The sequence below is a fragment of the Meriones unguiculatus genome, chromosome 8 (genome assembly GCF_030254825.1).
Source record: "Meriones unguiculatus strain TT.TT164.6M chromosome 8, Bangor_MerUng_6.1, whole genome shotgun sequence".
NCBI classification, from domain to species: domain Eukaryota; kingdom Metazoa; phylum Chordata; class Mammalia; order Rodentia; family Muridae; genus Meriones; species Meriones unguiculatus.
Window position 1 is genome coordinate 101,335,924 of NC_083356.1, and position 18,784 is coordinate 101,354,707.

Below are 18,784 nucleotides of genomic sequence, written 5' to 3' on the forward strand. Positions count from 1 at the left end.
ATATATATATATATATATATATATATATATCCAGTCTCCAGAGAAATGTAGTTGATCAAGGAAGGCCAATCCTAAATGTGGGTGGCATCATTCTATGAGCTGTGACCTGAGACCACATGAAAAGGAGAAAGTGAGCGAACACCTGTATTCATCTTTCTCAGCATCCTGACTATCGGTGGAATTGTGGAAAAGTTATGACAGTGGTTGTGAACCAAAACAAACCTTTTGTTCCATAAGTTGATTCTTGTCAGGTATTTACTCACAGCAATGAGAAAAGTAGAAATACATCCACACACCATGCCTTAAGTATACATTAACAAGCTTGTCCTTTGACTGTAAGTACAGACAGACACACACACACATTTGAGCATTTAATATTTTATTTATTCATTAATTTATGTGTGTGTACACATGCATATATGTGCACAGGAGCCAGAAGAGGGCAATAGGCATCCTCTTCTGTCACCCTGCATCTGTTCCTCGGAGGCAGGTGCTTCCTGAACCTGGGGCTTTCATTATGACTAGGCCGAAAGCTAGTGTGCCGCAGCAATCTTCCTATTCCCACCATGAATGCGGTAGGGAATGTTCAGTGACTTGACTGCTGGGATCTGAGTCCAGACCTTAAGGTCAATGAGCAAACACTCTTAACTGCAAAGCCATCTCTGTAGTTCCCTAATTTTGAGCATTTTTCTAAGTGCTTGTTCTGGAAATTATACATTATCTAGTTTAGATGAATCTGTTTAAGCTCAATACCATATGAAACCCTTGTGCTATATAACTTCATTTTCTTCCTCTTCCTTTGGTTGTCATTATACAAATTATATCTTTATGTAAAATAATTCTCTCAATTACTTAATACTTTAGATCAAATAGAAAAATGAGTTATATACATTCATATAAATTGTCTTTTATATTTACTTATGTGATTATCTTTACAAATATTCATTCCTTCACGAGTTTTTTAGTATCTAGTTCTTTTTATTTGAAGCTGAAGGACTCTGGAATTTCTTGTTGAGATTTTCTATTGGCAAATTCTCTTTATTTTCTTTAGTGCATACCTTTGGGGAATATATTGATATTTCTTTTGGTTTATTTCTTTTGTTTTTCAAGTACAATTATCCTGGATGTAGAAATCTTTTGGTCTTTTTTTGGTTTTAATATTTGATTGTGTTCCACAGATTTTTGAAGATCTGTTCACATTTCTTCATTGTTTTTTTCTATATGTTTTCCAGATTGGATAATTTCAACGACCCACATTGAAATTGCTTTGTTTCTTCCACTGCTTAAACCTGCTGTTAAGACCTACTATGTAAAGTTTTCACATTAGTGTATTTTTCAATTCTAGAATATATATCTTTAAAGTAATTGTTATTTTTAATAATTTTTAAAGGTTTTTTTTTTTTTTTTTTTCCGAGACAGAGTATCTCTATTTAGTACCGGACCTCAGCTACGTTAACCAGGCTGACCTGGAACTTACACAGAGATCTGGCTTCTTCCTCTTCCTAAGTGCTGGGATTAAAGTTGTGCACCATCATGCTAGTTATTTCTTATTAATTTTCAGTGTAAATCTTTTTCTTACTTTCTTCTAGTTTTTCAGATGTGACTTTCATTACCCTTTTGAACACATTAAAAATTGTTTTTTTTAGGTATTGGAAAGGTGGCTCAGTGGTTAAGAGCGTTTGCTGTTCTTCCAGAAGATGAGTTTCGGTCCCAACACCCATGTTGGGAGGCTCGCAACTGTATGTAACTCTTGCTCCATGGAAGCTGATGCCCTTTTTGGCCTCTGAAGGCCGCTGCACAGAAGTGGCATTTATTCACATAGACACACTTACATACACATAAAAAATAATAAAAATAAATCTTTAAAAATTATATCCTAATACTATAGAAACTTGCTTAAATATATACAAACACATATATGAAAAGAGGCCTAATGGAGTTACCCTACAATGCGGGGTAGTACCCAGGATAGACACCACATGCTAATAAATGAAAGCCTCAGTATCAGAAATGTGTTAGCTTTTTTGGGTTGTTGGCCATTGGAGTCATACAAAGCAACCCCAAGCATTACAGGCTGTTGTCAATACTTTTGGGCTACGTCCCAGAACTTGATGGTCTGATGCTAATTCTTTATGATTCCACATACTGGACTCAAAGAACATGGGGAAATCAAGCTTATGCTCACCTGGATGCTCCATCCCTATTGTCTAACTTTCATGGTGCTGGAAGGTGCAACACATGCTACCAGCCCTGAACCTTGCAAACTACAAAAACAACTGGCCTGAGAAGATATACCCACTGACGTAAAGTACCACAAATGCTAGGAGAGTAACTAACACTTTCTGATTGCATCTAAGGTCTGCTTCATGAGGTGGAACTAAAAACCTAGCACTGTTACAGGGGCAAAGAACTGTGGCTAGATAGGCCACGGGCCTTAAGGAAAAAAAAAAAACAAAACAAAACCCAGTACTGTTATTCCACTAAATGGACATATTTAAGTGGCTCCTAATAACATTTCTATACGCATAGATCAGAGCATATCTAAACCTTTATCAGAGAAGCTTCTTTGTAGTAGGTGCCAATTAACACAAAGCCTGTTAGTGGGTCAGTGTGCAGAGAACAGGAGACTGTGGAATGCTCAGCCCTAATTCTACATTATATCTGACCCCCTTTTCCAAGGCTTAGGGATCTTTTCAGAAGACTGGCTGGAGAGATTGCAAGAATCAGAGGTGGTGGATAAAATCAAGGAAACAGTGTTTTGCAGACACAATGGGGCAGTTGCACATATGAATTCAGTGATGTGACAGCATGTCTAAGATCTCAAGCCAGACACAATCCCAGCATAGATGTTTGAAGGTAGGTACTAAATCCCACCACTAAGGAGCTATTGATAGCTAAAAGGAGAAGAAGAGTCAATTTTCTTTAATTATGTAACCCTAGAAGGCCAACCATATTCTCAAAACTAGTTGGGCAATACAAAATGGACAAGATGGGAGGAGTGGTTCCAAGTTGGGTGGAAAGAGAGGGGAGGTTTGAGGGGGTGTGTGTGTTATAGAATGAGTTGGGGGAGTGAATGTTTATTTTTATATAGTTCTCAAATAATTAATAAAATATTACTTAAAAATGTATGTCTGTGTCTGTGTGTGTGCTCTTGGGAGAAGAGGTCATTGGATTCTCTAGAGGTGGAGTTACAAGCAATTGTATTCGAGCAACCCATTGTGGATGCTGGTAAATGAAGTAGGGTCCTCTGGAAGAGCAGCAAAAGCAAGAGTGCTTAGGCCATTAGCCACTACCCCAGGCCCACTAAGTCTTAACCATATTCCTAATCTTTCTTCCTGTGAGTTTTACTACAGGAGCATGATTCTGTAATCTGTTCTCTTCCTCCATTCACTAGTTCCATCGTGATTTTTGATTTAGGAATGCCTTCCTTTTTTTTTTTTTTTAATTCAGAAATGCTTTAAAGATGCATTTTAGCATGTTTGAGAAAGTGGAAGTATTCCAAACACGGCGAGCGACCTAAACGGAGCCTGTATCTAGTCCCACGGAGTGACAGAAACTTGTTAATATTAATTCCTTGGATAAGTTTATTTTTTGAAAATCTAGCACAAAGATTAAAAGGGTAAAAAGGTCGTTTGTTGATAATTATTTAGAGAAACACCGTTTCAGTACTTAAACAGCTGAAATAAGAGGCAGGAACACTGAAAAAAACGTCCCTTGAGATCTATAACCTTAAAGGCAGTAAAGAGAGGGTCAACTGGGATACGGAGAAAGTCTGTGTATCTCTAATCATTCCCCCTCCGTCTTTTCATTTTTGCTTCTCGAGTGACCAAGATAAGCTCAATTCAAGTTTTTACTTTTGAGGAGGGCCACACTGGCGAAGAAATAAGCCAAAGAGGTTCTGGGCTCCCCCATACTAAAACCTCCAAAAGCTCCAAACCAGAGAGACCTCAGTAAGGTAAGCTTGGGGCCGGCAGAGACAGTGGAGGGAGGAGTCTCCTGCCTGACTTCCGCCTCCTGAGGCTTGGGGCGAGCGGCGGCGGCCTGCGCGTGCGCCGTACGGTCCTCCCGCCCCCAGCCTGCTGCACTTCCCTGCGGGCTCCAATTGGCGGTGGGGGGAAAGGAAGCCGAGGGAGAGTCGGGAACCCGGAAGTACTTCTCGGTGGAGGCCTGGGCGACTCTTTTGAATGGAATCGGGCTGATTCATCGCCGGTCCTCGGAGCCAGGTTCTTGTTGACTGTGAGGCGCTGCCCTCGCCGCCGCGTCGCCGTAAGGCCAGGTAAGGAACAGACCGCGGCCTCCCTCTCGGCGGCCTTTGCCGAGGCCCGAGGCGGGCCTGGGGAGGTCCGGGGGCCAGCCTCGTTAGGCCGCCTCAAGCCCTGGGCTTTCCTGAGTCACGTTGCCCAGCCAGGTTGCCGGTGGAGTCTCGGGGTGATGGGAAGCGCGATTCCCTTGGTCTTCTTCTTCTTAACCTACGGGTCTCTGGCAGGGTCAGATCTAGATGTCATCCCCTTGCAAACGTTTCTTCTCCCCCCTAGCTTGGGAACTTTTCTCTCATCAACGGGCAGAACCGTGGTTATGGCCTGTTTGTGTTCGTCGTCAGTTCTTCCTGTGTTAAAAAACTTCCAGGCTAGGGAAGCAAAGGAGAGGATGAACTGAATTTCAGGAGAGTGCATGTTTGCCTAGTCGTTTGTCTGTCCTATAAGCTTTAAAACGCTCAGAGAGGCATTGCTTTTAATCCTGAATGTTTTCAGAATTAAGTTTGGTTATTTCTGCCATGCCTTTACTTGCTGTATTGCTCCATTTGAGTACCGGTATGTGGATTGCTTACTTTTCCTTTCTGGAGTAAAGTAGAAATCAAGTGCGGCTGTTGTGGGTTATTGGAACTAACTTTTCCTGTGAGTCGATCTTAGTGTCTGTCAAAAGAATGTCAGCATTTCAAAACAGTCATAAATTTTTTGACTGTTTGTTCACTTATTATTGCTTTGGAGACAGAGTCTCACTGTGTATCTCTGGTTGGTCTAGAACTAATTATGTACACCAGGCTGGCCTTAAACTTACATACTCCTACCTCAATTTCCCAAGTGTTACAATTACAGGCCTGTAATCCCACCTCAGCACAGAGTGAAAAAAAAATTAATTAAAATGACAGCCAAGTTTCTGATTGTGTCTGTGGTAGTTTGAATGTAATTGGCCCCCATTGGCCCATTAGGGAGTGGCACAATTAGGAGGTATGGCCTTGTTGGAGTTGATGTGGCCTTACTGGAGGAAGTGTGTCACTTTGGGGGTGGGCTTTGAGATCACAAATGCCCAAGCTTTGACTATGTGGCACACAGCCTCCTGCTGTCTGTGCATCAAGATGTAGAACTCTCAGCTCTTTTCCAGTGCCGTGTCTGCCTGTATACCACATGTACTGTCAGGATAACAGTGGACTAAACCTCTGAAACTGTAGGCCAGTCACAATTAAATCTTTTGTAATAAGAGTTGCCATAGTCAGCTGGCAAGATGGCACACGCCTATAATCCCAGCACTTGGAGTGACAGAGGCTGGCCTGGTCTACAAAGTGAGTCCAGGACTGCCAAGGCTACACAAAGAAACCTTATCTCGAAAAACAAAACAACAACAACAAAAAAGAGTTAACATAGTCATAGTGTCTCTTCACAGCAATAGAAACTCTAAAACAGTGGTGAACACTTTTAATCCCAGGATTTATGAGGCAGAGGCAGGCTGTTCTCTTTGAGTTCAAGGCTAGCCTTGTCTGCAACAAGTTCCAGGCCAGTCAGGGATACACAGTGAGACCCTGTCTCACAACAACAAAAACGCAAACATTAATAAAGATTTAACATAAAAGGCCTTAAAAATTAGCAAAGAAATACAGTTCTTATGGGAACACTCCCAGCACATGAGGGGTGAGGGGAACCTTTGCGAGTTTGAGGTCATTCTGGTCTGTGTAACCGATTATAGGCCAGGCAAGGATAGATGGAAAGACCTTGTTCTCTAACCTAGAATAAAGGTAACTGTGGGATTTTTTTGTAAGATAGTTTTTCCCTCCACAACCCAGGCTGACCTCCAACTGATATAATCTCCTACCTCACCCTCCCCAGTGCTGGCATTACAGGTGTGTGCCTCAATACCCAGACCCAGAGTTTGTTGTGCTGCTGAAAACATTAAGTAAAGCAGCAAGACAAGCACTTAAGTTGAAATTGGAAACTGAACAAAGTGTCAGTGAAGATATATAATGGTGGTCTTCTAGCCATGTTAGCTCAATAAAAAGTTCATTTTCAAGGTATAAATTGTATGATTTAGGGCCTAGAGAGGTAGCTCAGTGGTTAAGAATGTGTACTGCTCTTGCGGAGGACCCATGTTCTGTTCCCAGCACCCTTACCCTGTGGCTCACAATGGATTGTAATTCCAGCTCTTACAGGTGTCCTCCAGCACCTGTCCTCATGTAAATATACCCACCCCCACACAATTAAAAATCATGCAAATAAATTATATCATTTAAACAAATTGTATAGGTTGTATATGAATAGATACTAAGATACACAGTGGCTTACTTAACTAAGGTTAAGGTATGCTTGATGAAAAACTGAAAGTTGTCTCAAATTTGTCTAAAACAAAACTAAATCTTGTCAAAAAAAAAGTTTGAAGTCATGATTTAGTTTCACCTCTTGGATTTGGGACCATTCCCCACCTCCACCCCCAAGATTTTTTGTTAATAATGCATTGTCATTTTAGTAAAAAGCTGGATTGTAACCTCAACGATTGATTCATCCCCTTTTTATACTTGTCATATAAACATTATACCTAGTATGTAGATTCAGAATCATTTGTTTGAAAATCATTTAACAAGAAGCAGTTGTGCCTTTTGGTTTTCAGTGTTACCAGCAGTTTTTGCTTGATGATTCAGGGTCTACCTGTGAAAGCCTTACCTGAGTACCCATACCATGTCTGTTTGTGATGATCTTCCTGCACTTACTGGAGAATTCATACTTTGCTTTGCGAGTTTGGTATCCTGATCTGTCAAATGGAAGCATTAGGTTGAATGATGTTTATCAGTTTTAACAGAGCTGTAATAATAGTGACAATGGCAGTATTTATTGAGTACCTAGGATATTCCTTCAGGCTCTGTTTTAGACACTTTGGGTGTATTGTCATAACAGACTTGACAAGGTTATGTATTTTGACTTTAGCATCTAGCTGTAGAAGAAAGTAGAAAGAATCCAGTGAAGTCTGGATTCCAATCTAAGTTGATCGTTTCTAGAGCTGTTTTTACTCTATATTTCTGATTTTCTGTATTGCATACTTAAATTTTGAGTGTACAAGGTAGTACTTAGCAAATATTTTGCTTAGATATAATGATTAATGACAATGCAGTAGATAGTTGCATTTCTTCTAAGACTAAATTTTTAGTCTAAATGGGATTTGGAGTGGAATCTTGTTTTCTAATTTTTAAAATATTGGTTCTCTGATTGGTTTTGTATGTGTGTGTGAGAGAGAGAGATACACATAGAGACAGACACACAGAGACAGACACAGGGTTTGGGGGAGGGAAGAGGAGAGTCTGGACAGCCTGCGGGAGTCAGTTACCAGTTCCACCCTGTGGACTCCGGGGCTCAAAGTAAGACATCGGGCTAGGCCTTACCTGCTTATCTGCCTTGTTGGTGCCTTCCAATCTTGCTTTTAAAGCTTTTTTAATTCCAGTATTCAAGAGGCAGAGGTGGTAAGATTGCTGCAAATGTGAGGCCAGCCTGGTCTGTAGCCAGGTCCTGACAAGCCAGGGCTATGTAGTAAGACCCTGTCCCACAAAACCAAAAGGTGGGGGAAAAAATCCTTTTTAAAGAATTACATTTAATATTAACTCTAGCTTTGTTTGTACTGGAAAAAAGTGAGGAAGAAGTTCCTACCTTTCACAAATTAGAATAGAGGAATTGAAGATGTAGAACTATAATGAGACCACAAATATGGAATAGTTTGAAAGGATTTACTATTTGAGAGTATTGCTATTTGCACAGAGGAATGGGATTAAACCAGTAAAGTAGGAGACACAGCCTGCATGACTAAATACTTCAAGATTTTATATGAAGTTTATGCACTTCTGATATATTAGTATCCCTAGAAAGAGTTTGAAAATTTGAGAAATCCAAACTAATACAACTTTGAAGGATCTGATTTTTAGTTAGCCACTGTTCCATATAGCGTTTATAAATATTTAAGAACTGGTTTAAAGCTAACATGAACATGATCTAAAAATACTTTTGTTTCTTTGTTTTGTTTTGTCTCTGTGTGATAGTCCTGGCTGTTCTGTAACTTACTATGTAGAGCAGGCTGGCCTCTGCCTCCCAAGTGCTGGGATTAAAGGCACCACCACAGTCAGATACTGCCCTGAGAGATGAGGAGTCATCAACCTTCAAGTAGATGCTTGTTTTATTCTCTTTGCTAATAAGCGTTCTGACTGTTTCTGTGTGTGTGATGCTATACTGGTTTTGTAAGCACTTCATATTGTGATAAGTGGGTTAAACGAAGTTACCTTGTCAGGGTTGGAGGGGACAGTGTTTAACAGCACTTGTTCTTGCAGAGGACTCGGGTTCAGCTTCCAGCACCCACCTGGCCTCTCAAACCATTTGTAACTCCTGTTCCAGAGGACCAACACACTTTTGTGGACTTCAAGGGGCACCAGGCATGGGTGTGATGCACATACATGCATGCAGGCAAAGCATTCATACACATAAAAATAAAATAAAGAAAATATAAAAGTGAATCTATTATGAGTGGGTTCTTAAATCCTAAGTTTATACCTACAAATCTTTTACATTTCTTCTGTTTATAAGAATTGAAGGCGTTCTCTTTTAGCCAGGTGATTGAGGTGAATGCCTTTCGGAGGTTGAAACAGGCAGATCTCTGTGAGTTCAAGGGCAGCCTGGTCTACAGAGTGAGTTCCAGGACAGCTACGTCTTGAAAAATCAGAAAAAAAAAATTTATGTTCTTGTGTACAGTTCCACTTGTGAACCTCTGCAGAATTTTGAAAATGAATGCCCCTGTCTTAAATATGATAGATTTGTCTCTGTGATTATACTTAGTGTTTGAGGCCCTCTCAGTGGCTTTAACATGAGAAGCTATTCTAGGATGGTGTTTATGATAGAGGTGGCACTCATTGTTTGCTTGTTTATGCTTTGATTGTGTTAAATGTTTTTCTGTGTCATGAGACAGCCTCATGAGACAGGTAGTCTGTTTATTTTCACTTTGTTGATGAGAACATTGAGAAGGAAAGGTAACTGACTGAAAAATACACCACGTAGAGCTAGTGTTGCCATCCTGGCTCCATGGCTGACGGGCGGCAGCACTTACCCAGTATGCTAAGAAAAGCAGTCATCCTCATCTCATCCCAGTGGTCTGTTTTTATTTCTTGCACTCTTAGATCATCTTAAGTTTAAAGACAGGAAAATACAGAGATGTCAGATTATATTCGAGGTGTCAATTAGGTGTACATGTAGCAAATAGTGCTTATTCTTTTTTTTTTTTCTGACTTTGAAAATGTAGGTAGCTCAGATGGGCAGCATACTTTGTGTGTGTTTAACCGCTCACTATTTTCCATGCACAAACCTGGAAAAAAATGTCTCTGATGAAGATGGATTCTGCATTTCAAATACCTCCATAGGAACTGGAGGTGTGGTTCAGTAATGGAATGTTTGCCTAGCATGGAAGAAGTTCTAGGTTCAGCTTTCTTGGGGCTGCCAAAAAGTCCTGAAAGTGTAGAAGTGTAGGTACACTTTTACTAGGTCCTGTGTTTTTGTTTGTTTTGTGTGTGTGTGTGTGTGTGTGTGTAAAATAGACATAGTAAAATTCATCATTTTGATGTGTTGGTTCTGCAGTGTTTAGTATATTTGCGTTGTTGAATCACTGTATTATTACCAGCTAGTTGCAGAGATTTCCATCTTCCCACTTGTGATACTTTTTTGAAAACATTGACAGCTCATGATTTTGTTGAATGGAGGAGAGCCATCATATTTGCCTCAATTGTAAAACATTTTATTTTTAGATTTATAAATTCCAGTTAGGATTGAGAAATGGGATTGCATGAAATAAAAAAGCTTCTGTACAGAAAAAAAAAGTTATCAACAGAGTGAACAGACAGTCTGCAGAATGGGAGAAAATCTTTGCCAGCTATACTTCAGACAGGGGTTTAATATCTAGAATATATAAAGAACCACAAAAGTTAAATACCAGGAAACTAAAATCGCACACACATACACATACACAAACAATGTACACACACATAAATAGAAGTAAAATGTTTGTTAATAAAAAAGCTGCCAATCAACAAATGGGCTCATGAGTTGAACCAAGTGTTTCTTAAAAGAACAAACACAAATGGGTCCAATAACTTTTTAAAAGTTTTCAGCACGTTAGTCAACAGAGAAACAACAAAGTAAAACTCTAAAATTCCGTCTCTTCCCCAGCTGAATGACTATCATAATAACTACGAATACCAATGAGAATGTTGGGGAAGAGAAACTTATTCACTGTTGGTGGAAATGAAAACTGGTATAACTATTATGGAAATTGTATGCTTTTTGTTTGTTTGTTTGCTTTTTAGAAACATAAAAATGAAATTACCACAAGAGCTAGCTCTACCACTCCTGGGTATACAGCCAAAGGATCCTGTGTCCTACCACAGGGACACTTGACATATTCATGTTTATAGCTGCTCTGCTTTCAATAGCAAGCCAATGGGACTAGTTTGACTGTCTACCAACAAATGCATAAATGGACAATGGAAATGTGGCCCATATAATGGAATTTTATTAAAATTTAAAGAAAAATAAAATTGTGAATGATGGATGAAAATGGAAAATAGTACATTAAATGCGGTCGCCCAGGCAAATATTACATGTTCTCTTTTATATACTGATCTTACCCTCTAATCTTTATGAATGTGTATTTATGTGAGATTGAGTGTAGGTAAAGATCAGGAAAGCAGACAGGGTCCTATTAGATGGGGAAAACAGTTTTAAGAGAGGAGGAATGGGGGGGTTAACAGACCAAGTAGTATAACACGATAGTGTAAGGGAATGCTGGGGCTGGAATTGTGTAAGTTGGGGAGGAGACATAGAGTTGGGGAAAAAAGAGTTGGGACAGGTTGGGGAGCCTACCAAAGTCAAGTATGTATGGAAATGCTGTAAGGTTCAGTTGTCTACATTTCATCTAATAGACTTACTGTATACTTCATTTAAGTAGAATCATGTGATATCTCCGTTGCTGTGATGAAAACACCCTGACAAAAGCAACTTAGGGGAGAAACGAAGTATTTTTATCTTACAAATCCAGACTGCAGTTTATCTTCATTTTGGAGAAGTCAGGGAAGGACTCTGAAAGCAGGCAGTTCCTTCACATTGGCAGTTAATAACAGAGAAATGAGTGAGTGCGTGCGTGCCTGGTCCTCAGCTACCTTTTCCTATTCTTCTTCTGGGGCCCCAAATCGGGTAATGCTGTTGCCCAGTTTCTGCTGGGGTTTCTCCTTATAAGTTAAGGCAATCAAGACAGTCAGGACAGGCCCTCACAGGCCAGCCTGGTCAAATAATCTCTTCTTGAGACTCTTCTCAACTGAAGTGATTCTAAGGCGTGTTGACTGGAGTTAAAAAAAAGAACAAAAAATGTTACACATGACATGTCACCTTTAGGCCTGGCTCTTACTCTCTCCCTCGCTTCTTCCTTTCTTCTTGTCTAAAGAGTGAACTCAGAGCTTTTTATATACCAAGGCAAGCACTCAGCAGCTGGGCTACATATTCAGCCTTTACTTGTTTTCAGGTTCGGCCAAATTGTAACATGTATCATAACTTTGTTCCTTTTTATAGCCATGTAATATTGCATGCATTCTATTGTATGTACATATGATAAAATTTGTTTACTCATCATGTGATGGGCATTTGGACTATTTCCACATTTTTACTATTGTGAATCATAGTGTTACACACATGAATATGCATGTCTTATTTTAAAGACCTGTTTTAAATTGTGTTTGTTTGTTTGTTTGTTTGTTTTTTCAAGACAGGGTTTCTCTGAGTAACCTTGGCTGTCCTAGACTCGCTTTGTAGACCAGGCTGGCCTCGAACTCACAGAGATCAACCTGCCTTTGCCTCTGCCTCCCAGAGTGCTGAGATTACAGGTGTGTGCCACCATGCCCAACCTATTTTAAATTCTTTGTAACATACTTCAAGGAATAGAATTGGTGTGCACATACTTCAAGGAATAAAATATGGTAATTCTGTGTATACATTTTTGAACACTGCCAATTTGTTTCCAGAACTCCTTGTTTTTTAAGTTTGAAAAAGTTTGCTTAGGATTGTCATCTCAAGAGGCATAGTCTCAGATTTTGTTTATAAAAATGCTTCTCAATTGAGAGTGCTTTTATTCTTTCAAGGGGCATTTAGCAGTGTTTGGAGACATTTTTCATGGTTGCAAGTAATCATTTCTGCTAACATAAAATGTATTAAGTGTCAAAGATACTGCTATAAACACTGTAATACACTGGATAGCCCCCAGCGCAAAATTCGTGGTTCTGAGTGAATGTCAGTACTACCAAAGCTAATATTCTAATCTGTGGCCTGAATTTTGCTGTCATTATCAGAGGTGAGAATGTCTGCTACTTTGCATTTACTTGTGATCTACAATAAGAATGAAACTTTTCATCATTGTTTATTTCTTTGTGATTATGGCTGGAAAATGTAAACTTCTAAATTCTAAAGGGGGTTTAGAGAGGGAAGGAGAGAAGCAAAGACATTAGTGTTTCTAGCCCATGTTTTGTTGTTGTTTTTGACAGGGTAAATTGTGTAGCTTAGACTGGCTTCAAACTGAGGGTCTCCTGCATCTTTTTGAAAGATAAACCAATGCTTTGGGCAATACACTAGGAATTAAAGGATGATAGTGCTGCTATAATTTATTTCCCTCTTGCATTTTATACAGTTCTTGGCACTTTACATTTTCTTATTATTTTCATTGTAGTTGTGAATAATTAAATGATGAACTAATTGTAGGGATGTATGGCGGTCAAGTTACCAAGATAAAAGTATAATAATACTAGTAGGGTCCTACATGCATAAGTATAGAAATTTGTATTGAACCTATACTGATAATATAATAAGGTGATTCTTATTCTTTTTAAGAATATAAATAAATATTTTTTGAGAGACCTCAAGGAATACTGAAAGCTATAAAATATTAGTCCTCAAAGTCAGTGGAAAAGTACAATGAAAAAACACAATGTAATTGAGTAATATCTATGCCTAAAATCTGCCTGGTTGATAGGTCAGTCCATGTTCTTCAAGAGATGATTATTAAAACTCAGTTTTAGAGATGGTGATGTAAGAGTGTTTGCCTAGCATGGGTGACACCCTAGGTCCAGCCTCCATTACTGGGACATTTTTTTTGGGGGGAGGTATAAAATGTTCTCAGTTTTCAAAATAATTAAGCACCTTTCTTTTATAGGAGAGAGACAGAGTGAGAGAGAAAAGAAAAAACTACTTGTAAAAAGTTATACCTGCCAGAATTAGCAAGAATTGAAGTTAAGACATTTGTCAGATTCAACAAATTGAAGCTTAACACCGCAAGAATTACCGTTACTGAACAGGTGAGGTTTGTGAATGTATTTTACCTTTGACTGTTGTTTTAGAATATGATAGATACTATGTAAATGTATTATTTTTTAACAGGCATCAAATTAAGAATATGTGTGATAACCAGATTTTAGGAAGTTGTGTGGTTTAGAATATTTATCAATATATTTCTTTTCCAAATGTTAGTATTTTTATAAAATGTGTTCATCTTAAGTGTTTTAATTTGTTAAATATCTTTTACTGTTTGCTGAGACATCTAATTTTGTGAAAAACACAAATTTGACCTGCCAGATTTTCTTTCCCTCTGCTCCCCACATCGCTCATGTATATTCACAGCATCTGGAGTCTTCTGTAGTGTCATCAGAAACAGCATAGAGAAAGTAGATAAACTAACACAGCTGGGAATTGACTTTGGCCTAGAATGAATATATGTATTCTGAAGTGTATGTTGTCACCTTCATTGATTCTGTGGTTTTGTGAACTTGAAATGGTCCACAGAATTTTTCTTTTTTAGAAATACATTTTAGAGAAAATATCTTCAATAAATACACAGGATTGTTTAAAAGGGATTGTGTTGAATGACTATTTGAGTTGAGGAACTTAATAGAGATGTTATTTGTAATTATAATTAGGCAGATAAGTATGGTTGTGACACCAAATTTTCTTTCCTTATCATTTGTGCAGATGAACTTATCTTCTGTGAATCTTAGAAACATGTTGTATGAAAGAAGTCAGATCAAAAAGAAAAAAAATCTATGATTCTGTTTTTACATAATTTGAAAGCAACAGAACTATTGTATACTGTTAGAAGCCAGACTCCCCCCTGTCTGGAGTAGAGAGACTGGAGAGTCATTTCATGTGGCTTCTTGACATAGGTGATGGTTCCATCAGCCACTGCACTTACTTTGTGAGGTGTCCATGGCTTTGTTATTTGTGTGCCTTTCTGAATGCAGACAAGTTTGTAATATTTTAATCGTCATTGTTACCAATTGATTCAGCAAACGTAATTAGGCAGAAGTGTAATGACTTAAGTACATTATTGATGGTTAGTTTGCAGCAGTTTTAATTGGTAAAGCATGGACAAAGATTCCTAATCTCTTAGCACTTAGTTTAGATTATAACTTGTGATGGTCTAAAGTAAACACCTAGGAAGAAGACAAATTTTAGGGCACAGTAGTAGTTTTAAAGTAAAAAAAAAAAAAACCTTTGTTTTGATTTTTTATGTGCTTAGTTAACGGTGCTACTCCTTTGTATAATTTGATGCCTTGTTCTGTATTTGAGGCCATGTAAGTACAACTGCCATTTTTTTCCTTTATTTCTCTTGTGAGTGTCTGTGCTTATGAGTATCTTCTTTAGTTATTCCAGACTGAAGATAAACTGATATCTCTAAGTTGCAACAATTAACTCTGAAATTGTGATTGAGAATAGCAGCTGTGAAAGGTTGTGTATCTCTACAAAATCTGAAATAAGTGTATCTGTGTGGGCTCTAGAACACTATCTTAATCCATTTTATCTTTATAGTATTTTCTTTTAATATAATGAGTTCATTTTTTTAAAATCCTTTGATGCTAATTCAGAGATTCGTAATCTACTTACAATGTCTTTCACATGTAGTTTTGATGATAACTGACAAGCTGTAAGTTAATTAGCACAGCACTTACTAATGAGGATGTTAAAATTTAATTTAAAAGTGTAGATTTTTATTTGTACACTCTGAACAAATTGAAGGAAATTCAATCATACATATGATAAGCATTCTAGGCACTTTTCCCCCATCCAGGTGTTTTATTAGATAACAATAAGAAAATATAATTAACTTAAGGATAGAAAGTTTTGAAAGTATGCTAAGATTGCTTGTCTTTAAAACTGGGGATAACCCAAAACCAAAGCAGTAAAATAAGGTCTGTTAATTAGCATGGAAGACAGCTTCTTGAATTAATATGTGGTGTTAATTAACAGGAAGTCTGATGTTGTGTTGTAATTACCACCAATATTTTTGACATACTGAGTGACTGAAGGTGAATTATATAGATAGCAATTGAGTAAACACTTTTGTGCTTAGGAACGTTTTCCTTTGTTTCTGTTTTCTAGAAATATGGACAGACTTCTTAGACTTGGAGGAGGTATGCCTGGACTGGGCCAGGTTAGTATGCAGACGGTTTCTTAGTGGGTAAGCAACAAGCTTTTATGTAATTATCTTAAGAGAAAGAACCAAGAGATCACCTCATAGTAAGGGGCATACCTTATTGGTGGATGCTAAATTGCAACATGAAGTAACATTGGAAACATTTTTATCCTTTTCTCCTGGAAATAAGAATTTTTTGATGTTTAGTTGTGTGGTTTAAAATTTGAGAAATGGGAGCTTATAAAGTTGCCTTAAAAAAAAAGAGAGAGAACTTAAGACATGATGTTCTTGAGTTTATAACATAAACTTTGTTACACATGAAAAATATAAAATGACATACTTTTTAGTAGATCCAGAAAACCAATCTATTGACTATATGCAGTCTTAACTCTGTAAATTGCTGTTAGTAATAATGGTACATGCTATTTTTTCCTTTAAGTTTGATATTTTATGGCTTTTATACTGTTAATTACAGTTTAATCTCTCAATTTTTTTACTATCATCATCTATTTTGGGCACTACTCCTGGGTAGTTAATTTCTAGGTAGATCTGTCAGAAGGTCCTCTGTTTTCCTTCACTAAGGAACTTCTCTTTTTTGTTTTGTTGAGGACCAAAGCCCAGGTCTCACACGTGCTAAGCAAGTGCTCTTCCACTGCTCACCATGCCTAGTGCTTTTCCTCTTTAAGTTCTGATGATCTGATTATCCAGATATCTGGTTATCCACTTCCTTAATTAATGAAAGAGGTTATTAGGTCATTCTCTACCTGCAAATTTAGTCTCTTAGTTACCCGCTTTCCCTGATTCCTGTATTACTAACAAGATTTTGTCTTCTTTCATTCAAATTAAGCTGTGTTTAGAGGAAGAAGTACAGTTTTTTATGTGTTTTAAGACTACACCTACAAGAATCTTGATTAGACCTGTCATGGTTTGTCACTGAGAATTCCTTTTAGAAACATGCCATCTTTTTGTGATTCTCTATTGTATGCTGCAACAGACTTATTTTTTATTTATTTTTGTTAGTTTTGAACATTTCTCAGCTTCTTTATTGTAAGCCAGTTTCATCATGATACTTTATTTTCTTTGTCTGTGAAATTTATTCCCTATCCTGGACATATTACAAATTTATGTGCAGATTATTAAGGCATTTCCTTAGCAGAATTCTTAACTGAAGTTGAATCATATCTGAATACCAAAATACTGTTTTTTACTTATTTTACTATATTAATTATTAGATATGTTATTTATTCATCTTGTAAATCTGCTCTGAAAAGTTGCTGTACATGAGGTAATGGCCACAGATTGGGTTATGTTATTTCATAGTGATCTCGGCACACCTTTTTATATTGTGGAAAACTCAATGTCTGTCCAGTAATCTCTTCTTTGTTTCTGATTTTATTACTTAGCCTTAAGGTCCTCAGTTTGTGTGTTTGTCAGAACTTTTAATACATGTTACTTAAGAACCTACTATTTCATATATTTCCTCTCTCTCTAATTAGATGGCCAGCTCTCAGAGGAGTAATGTGTAGAGTTCTTATTTTTGTGCTATCTCCTTTTTGAAATACTAGGTGATCAATTCTTTCCCTTTTCCAAACCAGTGTGTTCACCACAAGCTTCAGTGTTCCCCAAGTTCCCTAACCAGGGTATTTACTGAACTCTCAACTGCCCGGGCTGCTTGATTACATCATTGACCAAAACTTTGTCCAGTCTTCAGCCTCTTTCTCTTCCTCAGAGTCAGCCGCACAGCCCTCATATTTAAGTCCTGAGTTGATCTTGTTTGGTCTTTGAGTGGCTGACTGATCCCATCTAAGAATCGGTTACTATGAAAGCAAATACTGTCTGTAGGAAAATCAAATTATTTTTGAGGCTTTGTGCTGAGAACTCAAAAGTATACTATAAAACCAAGATTTGTTTTCAGTCTTAGCCTGATTATTTGTATGGAAATAATTCTATTTTCACTTGAATGTGTGTTGTGGTCTTATTTAGTGCTAGTTGTTTGTTTTATTGTGGTGTTGGGGGTTGAACTCAGGGCCTCTGGCATGATAGACACTCTACCACTAAGTTACATCCCCAGTTGTGGTACTAATGTTTTTTTTTTTTTATTAACTGCCAAGAAAAACGATCCAGTATTAGCTCTTTTGACAGAGGACATATGGGCTTTGCTCTGTGTGCTGTTATAGTTGTCTATATTTTTCTGTTTTAAAGGAGTTAACAGAATTAATACAGGAATTTCAGTCAGAACACTGATATTTCATTGCATTTGAAATTACTTGGCCTTGATTGTTTTGTTTTACTATTGTGTTTGACAAGAAAAAGAGTTACCATGCGTTTTAGTTGCTTGACTTTGTATGGCTGCTATTACTTTTGTATAGATACTTGACATGTATGATTTAACCAGGGGTCATCTTATGACCATACATTCAAACTATTGTTGGAGCCTTGATGGGTTCACCTGTGAAATGAAGACACTGATTGATGAATTCTGCCATTGAATTTGCCAGTATGCAATAACTCTTCAGGGTGGGCTGTGAAAGCTCTCTTCTGATCCATGTTTGACTTGCTGATAGGGCCAGATTTGTGCGGGCCCAGTGTAGGCAACTATAAGTGCTGTGATGTCATGATTACAGTGGCTGTGTTGTGCCCAGAATACAGCATTTTGCAACCCATCTCTTTATCTTCTAACGCTTAAATTCTTTCTACCCCACCCCCCTTCTGCCATGCTTTCTGATTCTTAGACAGGCTGGTAAGTCCTTCCATGAGTGCCCATTTGTCTTTGGGTTCACTCTAGTTCATTGCAAAGGAAGCTTACTTGGATTTTCTGAATCCTGTGTTGTGTGTTGGCCTGGTGGAGAGAGTTTGGGGGCTCAACCTTATTTTGTTATATTTTTAAAAGATTTATTTGTGTTTTGTATGTATGGGTGGTTTGCCTGCAGGAATGTCTGTGTCCCATGTTGTGTAGTGCCTTTGGAGACCAGAAGAGGTTAACTGCTGTGTAGGCACTAGAAATCAAACCAACCTCCTCTGCAAGAACAAGTGCTGAGCCATCTCTAGC

The 18,784-nt window shown here is 38.0% G+C and overlaps 1 protein-coding gene across 3 annotated transcripts in view; it reads left to right on the forward strand.

Moving 5' to 3' along the window:
• The first annotated feature begins 4,095 nt into the window (after window positions 1-4,095).
• Window positions 4,096-18,784, forward strand: part of Psmd14 (proteasome 26S subunit, non-ATPase 14) — an 89,757-nt gene continuing 75,068 nt past the window's right edge. Inside the window, exons 1-3 of one of the 3 annotated variants that reach the window (XM_021626235.2) lie at window positions 4,096-4,276; window positions 13,483-13,624; window positions 15,702-15,753. In XM_021626235.2, coding sequence (XP_021481910.1) covers window positions 15,706-15,753 — 48 coding nt within the window. In that variant the 5' untranslated portion in view covers window positions 4,096-4,276; window positions 13,483-13,624; window positions 15,702-15,705. Of the gene's footprint in view, window positions 4,277-13,482; window positions 13,625-15,701; window positions 15,781-18,784 lie in introns of those variants that run through there. The other 2 variants (XM_060390258.1, XM_060390257.1) reach the window with 2 other exon arrangements.